This window comes from Aythya fuligula, chromosome 9 (genome assembly GCF_009819795.1).
Source record: "Aythya fuligula isolate bAytFul2 chromosome 9, bAytFul2.pri, whole genome shotgun sequence".
NCBI lineage: Eukaryota > Metazoa > Chordata > Aves > Anseriformes > Anatidae > Aythya > Aythya fuligula.
Genome location: NC_045567.1, coordinates 5,058,802 through 5,071,278, shown reverse-complemented (window position 1 = coordinate 5,071,278; position 12,477 = coordinate 5,058,802). Strand labels below are relative to the sequence as shown.

General features: G+C 37.5%; 1 protein-coding gene across 1 annotated transcript in view; it reads left to right on the top strand.

Annotated features, from left to right (window-relative positions):
- The window catches only part of ACSL3 (acyl-CoA synthetase long chain family member 3), a 44,095-nt gene extending 33,772 nt beyond the window's left edge, over window positions 1-10,323 (top strand). Inside the window, exons 12-16 of the mRNA XM_032192991.1 lie at window positions 190-264; window positions 1,303-1,494; window positions 2,732-2,846; window positions 7,066-7,223; window positions 9,058-10,323. Of these exons, the coding sequence (XP_032048882.1) occupies window positions 190-264; window positions 1,303-1,494; window positions 2,732-2,846; window positions 7,066-7,223; window positions 9,058-9,221 (704 nt within the window). The 3' untranslated portion in view covers window positions 9,222-10,323. The remainder of the gene's footprint in view (window positions 1-189; window positions 265-1,302; window positions 1,495-2,731; window positions 2,847-7,065; window positions 7,224-9,057) is intronic.
- The last annotated feature ends 2,154 nt before the right edge of the window (window positions 10,324-12,477 follow it).

Here is a 12,477-nt window from a genome sequence, read left to right as displayed (position 1 = left end):
ATTCATCTGTATTACATTGATACATCCACTGGTATTTTTGGAAGTTCTATTGTGTACATTAACGTTAAACTTCAGAAATAAGTAGTTAATTTTCACTAAATGAAGTGCATGATGACAAAGATTTTTCTTGTCAGTTTTGGTGATTTTATTTATTTATTTATTGAAAAATACTTTTTATTTTAATTTTAGTTTGGGATTACACTACAGGAAGAGTGGGAGCACCTTTGGTCTGCTGTGAAATCAAATTAATGAACTGGGAAGAAGGTAAGAATTTATATGATTAAATTATAGTGCATTTGCAAGACATATGGCTAGTTTTATGTAGGGTTTTGCTTAGTAGTACTAATTAGAAGACTGTTTCTTGCCTTTTTATTTTTTTAAATCCTACTTTTACCTATATACATTTGAGCCTATATACATTTGATCTTGGAGGGGGAAAAAGTAAAATAAATGCCTCTGATTTTTATATGTAAATGTATCTAGACAGAAGCTATCAACACATCAATAGTGTTTTGATTAGGTTATATTATGGCTTTTTTTGCCAATACTTTTTTGTTTATTTCAGTCACTTCAAATGCCTATTGTTTAAGTGTATACAGCATTGCACCTTTTTCAAGTTTGGAGTAGTAGTCTTGCAGGAGAGGTTGTAAGTCTTGTATGATGCATCTTGGAGTTGGTTTCAGTAGACTTTAACTGAAATCTATGCACAATACCTTCTGTTGTCATTAAGAAATTTTTTAATAGACTTCATAATATTAATAAAATAAGACTGACATATGGAAAGGTAGCTTAATGGATGCTGTATAAAATACAATTAATAAAATGTGAAGTGTGTTTAGACTATTTCTTCTAAGGTAGGCTTTTATGTATTGCAGAGTAGAACCACATAATACTTGAGGGAGTTCTGGGGCTAATATGAGACCTTAGATTTTGGTAGTTTTTCTTTCTAAAACACAAGATGATTTTTTTCTTTTTGAGCCTGTGTGAAGCTTATAAAGCATGTTACTCCTGACAAAAATAAATAAAAAATGCATAGGTGTGGCATCTGCCCTCCACATGCTTGTGAATTTCATTGTTTGCAAACACATATCTTAAGCAGCTGCTTATATGCTGAAAAGAAATGGAACCAGCTCTTCTCTTACTTTATTATTCAGGCAGTATTTTCAAGTGGTGACTAAGTGTTTTTTCAAGTGATGGCTAAGGGCTTATTAATTTTTTTGTATTTAAATAGTAACAGTGATAGGAATTCTTGCTTTGGAATGTATTTTTAATTCCTTCTAACTTAAGAAAAACTATTTTCAGGTGGATATTACAACACTGATAAACCATATCCTAGAGGTGAGATTCTTATTGGGGGTCAAAATGTGACTGTGGGCTACTATAAAAATGAAGGACGAACCAAAAAGGATTTCACTATTGATGAGAATGGGCAGAGGTGGCTTCATACTGGAGACATTGGAGAGTTTCATCAAGATGGATGTCTAAAAATAATTGGTGAGTTCACAGATTCAGGTAAACACATAAAAACAGATTATTTTCAGGGCTGCTAAATACTGTAGTTAACAAAAAAATAAAAATAAAAATCTACATATCTTGCCATGCAGTCCAAAATCCTGTGATTTATCCTAAGAAAGTTCTTATCTTAATATATAAACATAATCATGTGCTCTTTAAAGCTATTTTTTAAACATTTGGTTCCTTTCAAAACGGTCTGAACATTGACTCCAGTCTGCTAGCGAGTAGTAAGTAGTTATATGTAGGCTAACTTGAGCTAGAAAAGTGGTCTTAGATTTAATAACTTTGTAAGTGTGAAGTTTGATAAATGTGTTCTCAGGAATTATTATTATTTTTAAATCTTACCGTTTTTTACAATACAAGTATTCCTTCATCATAAAGTAACTAAGGGAAGGATATTCTAAGGTAAAGATGTTACTCATAAGACTGTGATAGTCTCCTAATGCTTTGACATCAGTAGGCACAAAAATAGGTGCTTTATAGACTGCCAAGTGTCTCTCTTGAAGTCAGTGGATGATTCAGCATGCTCTTTAATTCTGAAAACTAAGCTTACTTGTTTTATTAAATGAGTAAAATCTTAGGTCCCATTGCAGCTGCCTTTCCCTGGTCAAACAGGTAAAATCCAAAAAACAACTTTGCGTGTTTGAACACTTACACAGGCATATAGCAAAGGAGAGGTATTTCTGGCTGCTGTCACAGCTGAGTGGTACAGTGCTATAGTCACCTTGACTTTGTGTCTACATACAATAAGCTCAAGTAATTTGGGCTGAATTTTCAGTTTCAATTGTTGTGTTTCAAATAACAGATGGACAGTTGCACTTCAAATATGGATTTAGCCTAGGAATAAATAGCAAAATGTCACCAAATGCTGCATCTGCTGCCTCAGGCATCTGGACCAGACAGCACAAAACGCGTGCTTCTAGCCAAACTCTGTTTTTTACATAACCCTAGTTGTCTTCCGTTCACTTGCTAGTGCTACAATATAGGAGATACTGTTTAAAGGCAGGAAATGCATAGAATTGAAGTGCGGCTCGTGTTTAAGCGAAGGACAGGTTGATGAGATTGAAGTCTGGAAATCTGCTATTAACTGTTTCTGGTACATTTACCAAACATGAGTCAGCATTCCTTTTGACATTTAAACATTTCAGAAAAGTATAAATTCAATGCCTAAACTTTTGTGTTGCATAATTAACATTTATTTTTCTTTTCTCGATAGATCGTAAAAAAGACCTTGTAAAACTTCAGGCAGGAGAATACGTCTCTCTTGGCAAAGTAGAAGCAGCTCTAAAGAATCTTCCACTGGTAGATAATATTTGTGCATATGCAAGCAGGTAAGAGGCAGCTGATGTTTTGATGTTGCTATATTCTTTGCCTATCCTGCTGAAGTCACATGCAAAATGTTTTTCTTCAAAGTATGGATTTTTTTAACTCATTGGAAAAGGATTTTATTTAATATACAAAGGAATAGCTTTCTTTATCAAAACTAAACATCTGAACTATATCCACTGTTTCTTGGAAATGCCAAGAATGAGTCTTTCACTCCCTTTTTCCCAACCTGAAAAGCAGCTGAGCTTTGAAGGCTAACTGCATTCATAACAGACATCACTCAAGCACTTTAGAGATATTACCTATAGAAGCCCTAGTGGACCTTGCTCCTCGCTGTATTCAGCTGTGAGCTGTTCTTCAGAGGAAGGAGGGGATTGAAAACAAAACCCCAACACCTCAGAAGCTGCTTTGTGTCCATGCAGAACACCAGCAGAAGCCTTGAAACTGGAGAGAAAACACAGTCATTTTGAAGTTTGGAAGGTCATTCTGGAGCATCTGAGTGATCAGAAATATTCTATTCAATATAATATACATTCAAAATAAGTCCCACTTAACTTTGAAGGAAGCCAGAACAAACACACCAGAGAATTGCTCACTAGTAATAGTAAATTAACTTTCGGTCTATTCACCTGGTTCTTTGTGTTTTTCTTAACTAACAGTATTCATCACAACTTTAGTTTTGACAGTTTCATAAAAATAGGCTAAGACATATTGAACATACTGCTGCTGAGAAGCTTTCATGGTATTAGGCTTTTATTATGGTTTTCACCTAATGAGCAAGTCTCTCATATTTGCTTACTCTGCCTGAGGTTACATGCATGTTCTGAACACTCCCTGTAATCAATGGAGAAAGAAGCCCCTACAGATGCTGATTGCTGCCATGCTATGATTGAAATACATTCTAGAACTGTACTGTCAAATTTTTTGTTAATTTTGCCAGGTCAACGTAGCATTTACAGTGTACTAGAATACTTAAAGGACCTGTAAATTTCAGTAATTCTACTATCAATTCTTATACAGTTGATACCTTTATATACTATAATTCAAATACAATGAAGTTTTAAAATTACTAAGACTGGAATATCTGAAATATCTAACTGGAATATCTTCTGTGGTCAGTCTGTAGCATAACTTCAGTAGGGGAGCCATCCATTTTACTGAGCAATCTTGCAAAAAAAAAAAAATATATATATATATATATTGCTTTTCCTAATAATAGCTTCTTAACTGATGCACTTTTTATTGTGTCATAAGATCATTGTCGCAAAAGCATACTGTTATTTTTTGTGTGCTTTTGTTCAGCATAATTTAGAGAGAGAATTTGGCACTAGAAGAGCTGTATAGGAGTGTAGGTAGAGTAAACAAGAGAGTTCAACTTTAACAGATCAGCTTTCTAGATATACTTGTTCTTTAATGGTGTTACGTTTGCCTTTAACATTTATGAAAGTTTTGAGATTTTATTTTTTTTAAATATTACAGTGTTTGTACAGTCAACTCCATATATTTGGAATATACACCTGACTGGAGTTTGAAAAAATAAAATGTTAGTTACCTCTACTAGTTGCAAAGTTATTTGTGAATTACCAAGATAAGGAATTTGTGGCCAAATCTGGTTACATGTTGCTGCAAACATTTTTTTTTCTTTACATCTCACAAGTTTCCACCATGTTTGGTATGCTGACTGTAAAGAAATGAATTGGGACAGGAGAGCTGATCAACCTTCCATTAGAAATTAGGACAGATAGCATGTTCAGTGAATCTCAAGCATCATATCAAGAAACAGAGTAGTTCAGTCACCTGAGGAACAGGCAAACTTGGTGAAAAAAATGAGTTCTCAGCAGGAGGCTCTGGGATACAAGGACCAGACTTTACAGAATTGGTGGTACAGACGTGCAGTACCACTGCAGATATCTTCTGGGGAAGTCTGAGGGCTGTATTCAAATAGGATCTTAAGTACAGAAAGGTAGGAAAGATGTCTAGTGTAGGAGAGACTTTGGCAAAAATCTCTTTTATAAAATGAAAAAAATAAAGTGAAGAACTACAGAGAGGCTGTGAGCTCCAAGTGGCTTTTTCCAGGAGAAAAAAAAAAAAAAAGTATTTGGATGAACTCATTTGTCCATAGGAATTTTCAGATGAACTGAAAGTTTGAGGCTTACCCAGCCAAGTGATTACTTCTGTTTGCTGCTTTTCCCTGGAGATGCTGAAGTATTGCTGAACATGGCCTTAAACGTGTCAGAAGAGCATAGGAGCCAGGGATGGAAGTGCCAGAGTCCTCTGTGTTCTGCATAGAGGTTAGTCAGGAACAGCCGTGTCTGAGGTAAATACATGGCTGCAGAGTAAGCGATGGAAAGACATCCTAGGCAGAAGTATCCAAACACAAGAAGGGAGCAGGATCTGGATGTGTTTGGATATATAATATACACACATTACAGAGCAGATGCCAAGTGGAGTCACAAAGGGTTTGGTGCAGCATATGGGAGAGAGGCAAAGACAGAAGGGGAGATGTAAGTAGTAAGTGATACTGAGGCGAATGTGAAGTCTTTCTGTAAATATATTAGAAAACTAAGATTAGTTTGGAGCCAGCCAACAGACAAAGCTTGTCAGCAGGTGATGCCAGAGGAGCCTACGTTTGTGATGGACTTTAATGCAGTCTTCACAACTGCTGTCATATGTAATTCAGATCAGTGACAAAAGAAAAAAAAACAGCTTATATTGACCAAAAGAGTTTTTAGAATTAGTATGTTAAAATTATCTTACAGTCCTTGAAAGATAAACTAAAGTAATCTCCATACTAGGGGTATGGTTCAGTATTTTTTGCGTGAACTGTGTGGTGGAAGAGAGAGCTGAAATGACTTTATAAGTCTGTAGATGGGTTAGGTAGGTACAGTGGAGGACAGAATTAGAATTCAGAGTGAGCTTGACTGGATGGAGATACTGCTTAAAAAAAAGTCAGTTTAAGGGAGAAGATATGTAAATTGTACACCTAAATGTACAGGATAAAGAACCACCAGATGGTAGCAGTTGAGTAGGAACTGATACGGGTCTGCAAGTGCTGTGCTGTTTTATGCAGATAAATTGGATAATATGGCGTAATCAGATGCACAATGATCTTTTTTCTCTAATAAACATTAAAGGGTTTCGGTTCCATACACAACGCTTCAGAAAAGGTGAACCTCTTGAAAAGAGTCCCAGAGGAAACGGAAACATCTGGTCCCAGCTCTATGAGGCATGACTTGCAAGGAAGGGGCATTACTTAAAATCCTAAAGAAAATTAAGAAAGGCAGGAAGACTAGAAAGCTAAGAAGGGGGAAAAATTAGTAACAGTATGTGAAAGAATACCTAACTTCTGTGGAAAGGAGAAGAACATCTGAGTGCTGGCTGTATGGCAATACAACTGATGTAAACTGCAGAAAGGAAAAGCCAGGATAGCCATGAGAAACAGCTTTCCAATGGTGAGAGCAGTGATGTGTTTGTAATGCTCAAGAATGGGTTAAACATCTTTTAGATGGGGCTGATCTTGCTTCAAAGCAGGTGAATGAATTAGATCTACTTTACTCCATCTCAAAAGCCTTGGTTACTCATTTCAGGGCAGATTGTGCTTCAAATCTGTGTATTCCAAATATTTAGAGGTCACAGCTTCATCCATTCCAGGTATATCAGAAGTAGGCAAAGAGTGCCAGCAGTAGCGTGAGCGTATGGACAATCACTTGAAAGAGAAAGAGAAGTCACTTCCCTTACAGACGCAGGCGTTCTTTGAGATGTGTTGTGCATATGCTTATTCCACAACCTGCTCTCCAACCCCTCTTCACTGCAGTCCTCTACTCCTCTACAGTAACTGGATTCTGCAGTTGAGAGGAAACTGAGGTAGGGAAGCCGCACTCCAGTCTTCATACCGGGATGCAAAACATGAGGAGAGGCAGGGCACATTGACATCGTGTGGGTACTGCTTCCCCAAAGCCTTGAGCATGAGGCACAGTGGAATATGCATATAGACAGCACACCTTGAAGCAATCCAGTTGCTGTAAGGTAAGTAGCTTCTCTTTCTACTTATTTTGAAGCAGGCAAAGGTAATTTGTGTGCTACTTCAGAAAGATTACCAGGTGAACAAAAATCAGCTCTTAAGAGTAACAACTGTGTGAACTGTACCCCCCCTCAACATGAAACATTGTTTATAAAGAGTTGTTAACGTTACAAAATTCATACTAAAATACATGTACTTCTCAGTTTCCATTCTTATGTCATTGGATTTGTTGTGCCAAATCAAAAGGAGCTTGTAGAACTGGCTCGAAAGAAAGGATTTAAAGGAACCTGGGAAGAGATCTGTAACAGTCCTGAGATGGAGAAGGAGGTACTGAAGGTGCTAGCGGAGGCTGCCATGGCAGGTGAGTGGCTGGGTGGTAAATATTAGCCTTGTGGACAGTGATGTCTGTGAAATGGATAAGCATGTGCCCTGAAAATACGTCCTGGTGCATGTGTATTTTACTATGTTGCATGAGAACATAAATGAAGAGAAGTTCTCATACAAAACCCAACAACAGCAACAACAAAAAGAAGAAATGTGGGTAGGTCACAGAACGGGGTCAGTTCTTTTGGTTGGTGTAGTCTTGTAACTTCTCTGTCTTACTGTGGCCAATACCTAAGCAAAGAATGTAAGTACCGGGCAAATACATCAAGCATAGCTCAGTTCCCTCTCTATGTGTGTCTGATGCTGCTCAGGATTTCCTGTAGTATCTTCTCGATACGTCTGTGGTGGGTATCGGGCAGCCTTACATGCTACATATCTCTGGGTAGGTGATTGGGGAAAAAAGTCCACCGTGAAGTGGGCTCTCCTAGCCTCCAGTGATTTGTCTGAGGGATTTCCTAAACAGAAAGCAGAGTCCTTGTAGCTAATGGTTTTCAGTAGGCTTCTCTTCATTAACTCCTCAGCCCTATTTTAAAGTTACGTCCGTATCTGTGCTATCTCGTGGCAGAGTTGCACAGCTCAGCTATGTTAAAGGTGAAGAAATGCCTTTTGTGTATTTTAGCCCAGCCATCTGCTAGTTTAATTTGATTCGGCTGAGCTCTTGGCTTGGAAGAGCCAGCGAACAGTCACAAACGCAGTCAGGGCTTTTCTCTGTCTATTATACTTCCCCTCAGCTGTATCTTTTTCATGCTAATTGGCTGTGGTCTATTTAGCTATTCTGGAGCTGAATTATTCAGTGACACTGTGATGCTTTTTCTTATGTAATAATTCTGCCTTGGTTTTTTTTGCACTTGCCTATTACCAAGAACTGAGCTTTTTACAAATAGCTGTCAGTTACAATGACAGAATGTTTCTTAAAATGGTCACGGAGTTTAAACTTGTTTTTCATCTGCATTCTCTTTTATATCTTTCTGCAATGAGTGTTTTCTGCTGTTTTGTTTTGCAGTCGCACAGTATCGTGATGTCCTTCTGCAGCTCTTTGCAATTTGCCTTTATCTTTTCTATCCTCGATAACTTCATACCTCCAACAGTCTTTGTCCTGTTAATCTTCACCTCTCCTCCATATTGCTTGTGAATATTTTAAACCTCTGAGTAGTATATCTGCAGAATTCTGTTACTGGAACATCATCTTACAAAGAATGCAGTCTCAGTACTGCAACAGGGCTTTTTTCTTGCCCTGTGTCTCTGATAGATTTTCGTTCAAGGCATAGAACGTACAGGCAAAATCTTTCTAAGCAGCTGCTGTGGTGGAGCTCATGTACAACATCCCCTTATTTTTCTTTGTTGTGCAACACTAAGTATTTTAAAGAGAATTGTATTGTTGCAAATAGATTGGTAAAATCAATGAAATTGAATATTTGATCTAATCCTGAGGCATTTCTACATATATTGTGTCGATTTATATTTTTGTCTTTCCCTTTAGTATCAGGCTTTAAAGTAAGCACTGAGGCTTTTCTGAAGTTAGGGAGCAGCAGAGATACTCAAACGTTGGGGGTTATTTCAGTGTTTCTGGGGAACTGGAGAATAATCAGTGCTAGATCCTGTAACTCTGCTTGTGACCATGCTGGGGTTTTTAGAGCCTGACCATGGGGAATTTGTGGAGCACTTCTTCAGTCATATCATATGCTTTTGTGGGTGAGAATATGGTGATGTTTGTTTTTTTTTTTTTTTTTGGTTAATTGTAGAGAAATGGTTATGTTTACATTTTGCATTAGAAATGGTTGTGTGATTTATTTTTATTTTTATTTTTGCAGCCAATCTGGAGAAGTTTGAAATCCCAGTAAAAATCCGCTTGAGCCCTGATCCTTGGACACCTGAGACTGGCCTAGTGACAGACGCGTTCAAACTAAAACGCAAAGAGCTTACGGCGTACTATCAACAGGACATTGATCGAATGTATGGAAAAAATGTAAAATAATTCTTTTTTCTGCACCACTTTGCTACGGTGAGCTTGGATCAAATAGGAAATACTTGAATTGCCTGTCTCAGCACTTGAGATCAACACACAAAACCACCATTCCTCATTTGCAGCATAAACTACTATTTCTGATAACATCACCCTGATGACTGGCAAGTTTAGTAAAATGTTACGGCAGCAAACTTGTGTCTGTCTCCTTTTTTTTCCCAGTTTTCTCTGCTACCTTGTCAGTCTGTGGATTTTCCTGACTCTTTTTGGGAAACCATGATTCTGAAGCCTCAAGTTTTTAAACATTTATAAATCCTGTATAATGTTTTATTTGTATCTTTAACATTTGGATGTATATAGAGAGAACTTGGCTATATAAGAAATGGTAATACTGGGGGCCTTTTTTACCTAATTATTTAAAGATAAGGAGGTATTCATGTTGTGACATTATGTAAATTAAAAATGCTTATAATGAGATCACTGTTGAACAGGGGACCAGGTTCTTTGCTGCTGTGCTATTTTTCTGTGTAAATCTGAGGGAGAAAATGTTTGACACTATAGCTTGTGTAATACACCTTTAACACGTGCCTAATGGTTACTTTTATTTTTACCTGTAAATGAGAAGATGGTCATGGCACAGCTCTGTATAAAGGCGGGTACTCCTGCAGGTGTTAGCTAAATCTCTGTTAATACAGAAGATGATATTAACACAGCAGGAATTACACCTAAGAATCTCTCAAGTACAGAAACTCCTTTTTGAACTAGCGCATGACCATTCCATCCAGTAGCTGAATCGCGTAGAGCTAGTAAGAATTCAGAGTTAATTTCACTTAGCGCTTTGTAACTTTGACTTTTTAGCAGAGGGACTGTAACAAATTCTGTTCTGTGATCTTGTTAGATTTGGGCGACGCACTGGGTTTGCTCTTCTGTTGTTTGTGAAACTCTGATAAGACCCCTCTTCTGTGCTAGCTGCAACCCAATCTTACTGGGGGGGATTTTTAAAGTCATAATGACAGTTACGTCCTCAGCTCACACAGTGCCTAGCTGCCCTTTGTGCCATTAAAAATCTCCCTTCTCATTTTGTGTTTTTATTTAGTGTTTCTGTTTTACTTTAAAAAAAAAAAAAAAAAAAAAAAAAAAAAAACAAAAACAAAAACGAACATTTGAAGTATTTGTCAGCCAGAGTCGTGTTTGTTACTTGTTTGATCATTACACCCAACTTCTTACTCTGGGAAGGTCACAATTCTGTTTTACTGCAGATACGTGAATATTGTTTGAAGAGTTATAGGGGATCTTTCTGTCTTAATTGAGAACGTTTTAGATTTGTTTCAGATGTGAATTTTATTTTCAAAATACTTCTAGAAAGAATATTTTAGTCAGGGTTACATGAGAATGTGATAAAGCATACATCTATCAACTTTGTGATGGGGCAAATATTAAAACAGTTTAGTAATAGTTAATTCTCATGTTTTATCTTTACTTAAAGGTCTTGATGCTTACTACTGCTTTGTGGTAGCATACAGCAATTCTGAACAGCACAAGCTTTATCTGGCAGAGGGAGTTCCTGCTGCTAGCATTTGTGAAGCTTTGATGTAGCAATTGTGGAAAATGTTTGATTTGCAAATTCTTACTGAAAAGCATTCTGAAATACATTATTTAAAGTAACACTTTCCGTTGGTTATAGAAAACAGTTTCATAGCAGTTCAGTGTTACTAAGTAGTTACTCCAGTTCTGGTAAAATGATGAGGCTTGTGCTGTATTTCATGTTATGTCGTCGTCATGGATTTCCTCTGCTGCTGTCTATGAAAAATTGTTACATTTGGTAAATTCTGGTGTAACAGGTCAAATGGAAATACAGTTACATGTATAATTTATTTTTGTATTTAGAGCATTAATGCCTTCAGCTGGAAATGTTGGAAAAGGAAGCATCAGAATGTGGAAATTGCCAGGTCTGTAGGGAAGCGTCACATCGTGTATTAGGTTCTAATACGGATCTGTGCTCCATCAGCAGGTTCTTGAATTGTTTGCACTCAGCGCAGGATGGATGTTGATCAAATGGTTTTTGTTTCATTGAAAACTAATAGATTGCTGAGGTACTGTGTATGTCACTTGGTGCATTGTGCAGCGGATTTAAGAAAAAACAAATCTGCCTTCGGCAAATACAGAAGGAATTAGAAAGTAGTATTTCATTCTGCTAAGGGTCTAAATGCACTTTTGAGTAAATAGTAAATGAAACTCAAATGGTTTGGAAATAGTTTTTTGTTGTTTGCTTGTTTTTGTTTTTTCTAATCCAATCTCAAGATTGGGTTGCAGTCTAACAGTGCATTTGATCTTTCAGTCCATTTTATATTTAAAATTGATGTCAGTGTATGTAGTTCCTTAGACATCAGATTTGATGTGAACCTTTATTTCTTCTACAGAATGTGAAAATAAAGCGGTTCATTCATTTTAGCTTCAGCGTAGAAGATTAGAAAGACTTTTTAAAATACTTGTGTGGGCTTAAAATCTTTGTGATGAGCGTGTTTTCCTTTCAAGTTAGAACGAAACAGGGAATTGAATACTTCTATGTTCTGCATTCCTCCAGGTCCCACTGAGGCCACCTGTCCTGTGGGTGTCCGTGCTTCTCAGAGTTATCTGGCCAGGGCTGTGGTGGGACTGGACTGTAAGTCACAGCTGATTTTCAGGTGCTGGGCTTCCTTGCTCCTGCAGTCTTAGTCCTGTAGCCTACTGTGGCAGACAAAATCCCCAGCAGGCCCCACGTTCTTACCCTGTGCTCTTACATTGCAGAGCACAGAGGCAGCTTCAGGGGAACTGGAAATCCTGGTGGTACCAGCATAGACCCACTACTCACCAGCCAGCAGTTTGCCTGGTCATCTTTCCTTTTTCTTGTTGTTTTTGTCTTCCCATGCCCAGTGTAACAAGAACAAGGTCAAAGCCACCTGGTGGAACGTGTTGCACGTGTCCCCTTGCACATGTAGACAGCTGTAGAGTAATTCTGAGAAGTGCATGGTTAGAAGTAGTGGTCTCCATCACACGGGGGATTTTGTAGTGAGAAGAGCTGTAACTTTCGAACAATCTTTTTGAGCTCAAAATAAGAACAAGGGTTATATACCTCATCCGAGGGACCCCCAAAGGGGGTGGGGGGGATTTCTACTAAAGCTTTTGTAAATATAGGACTTGCAGGATTCTGAATTGGGAACTGTAACTACTTTTCCTGTTGTGAAAATTTATGTAGTATAAAAACACATTTCATTGTAACGACCAACCA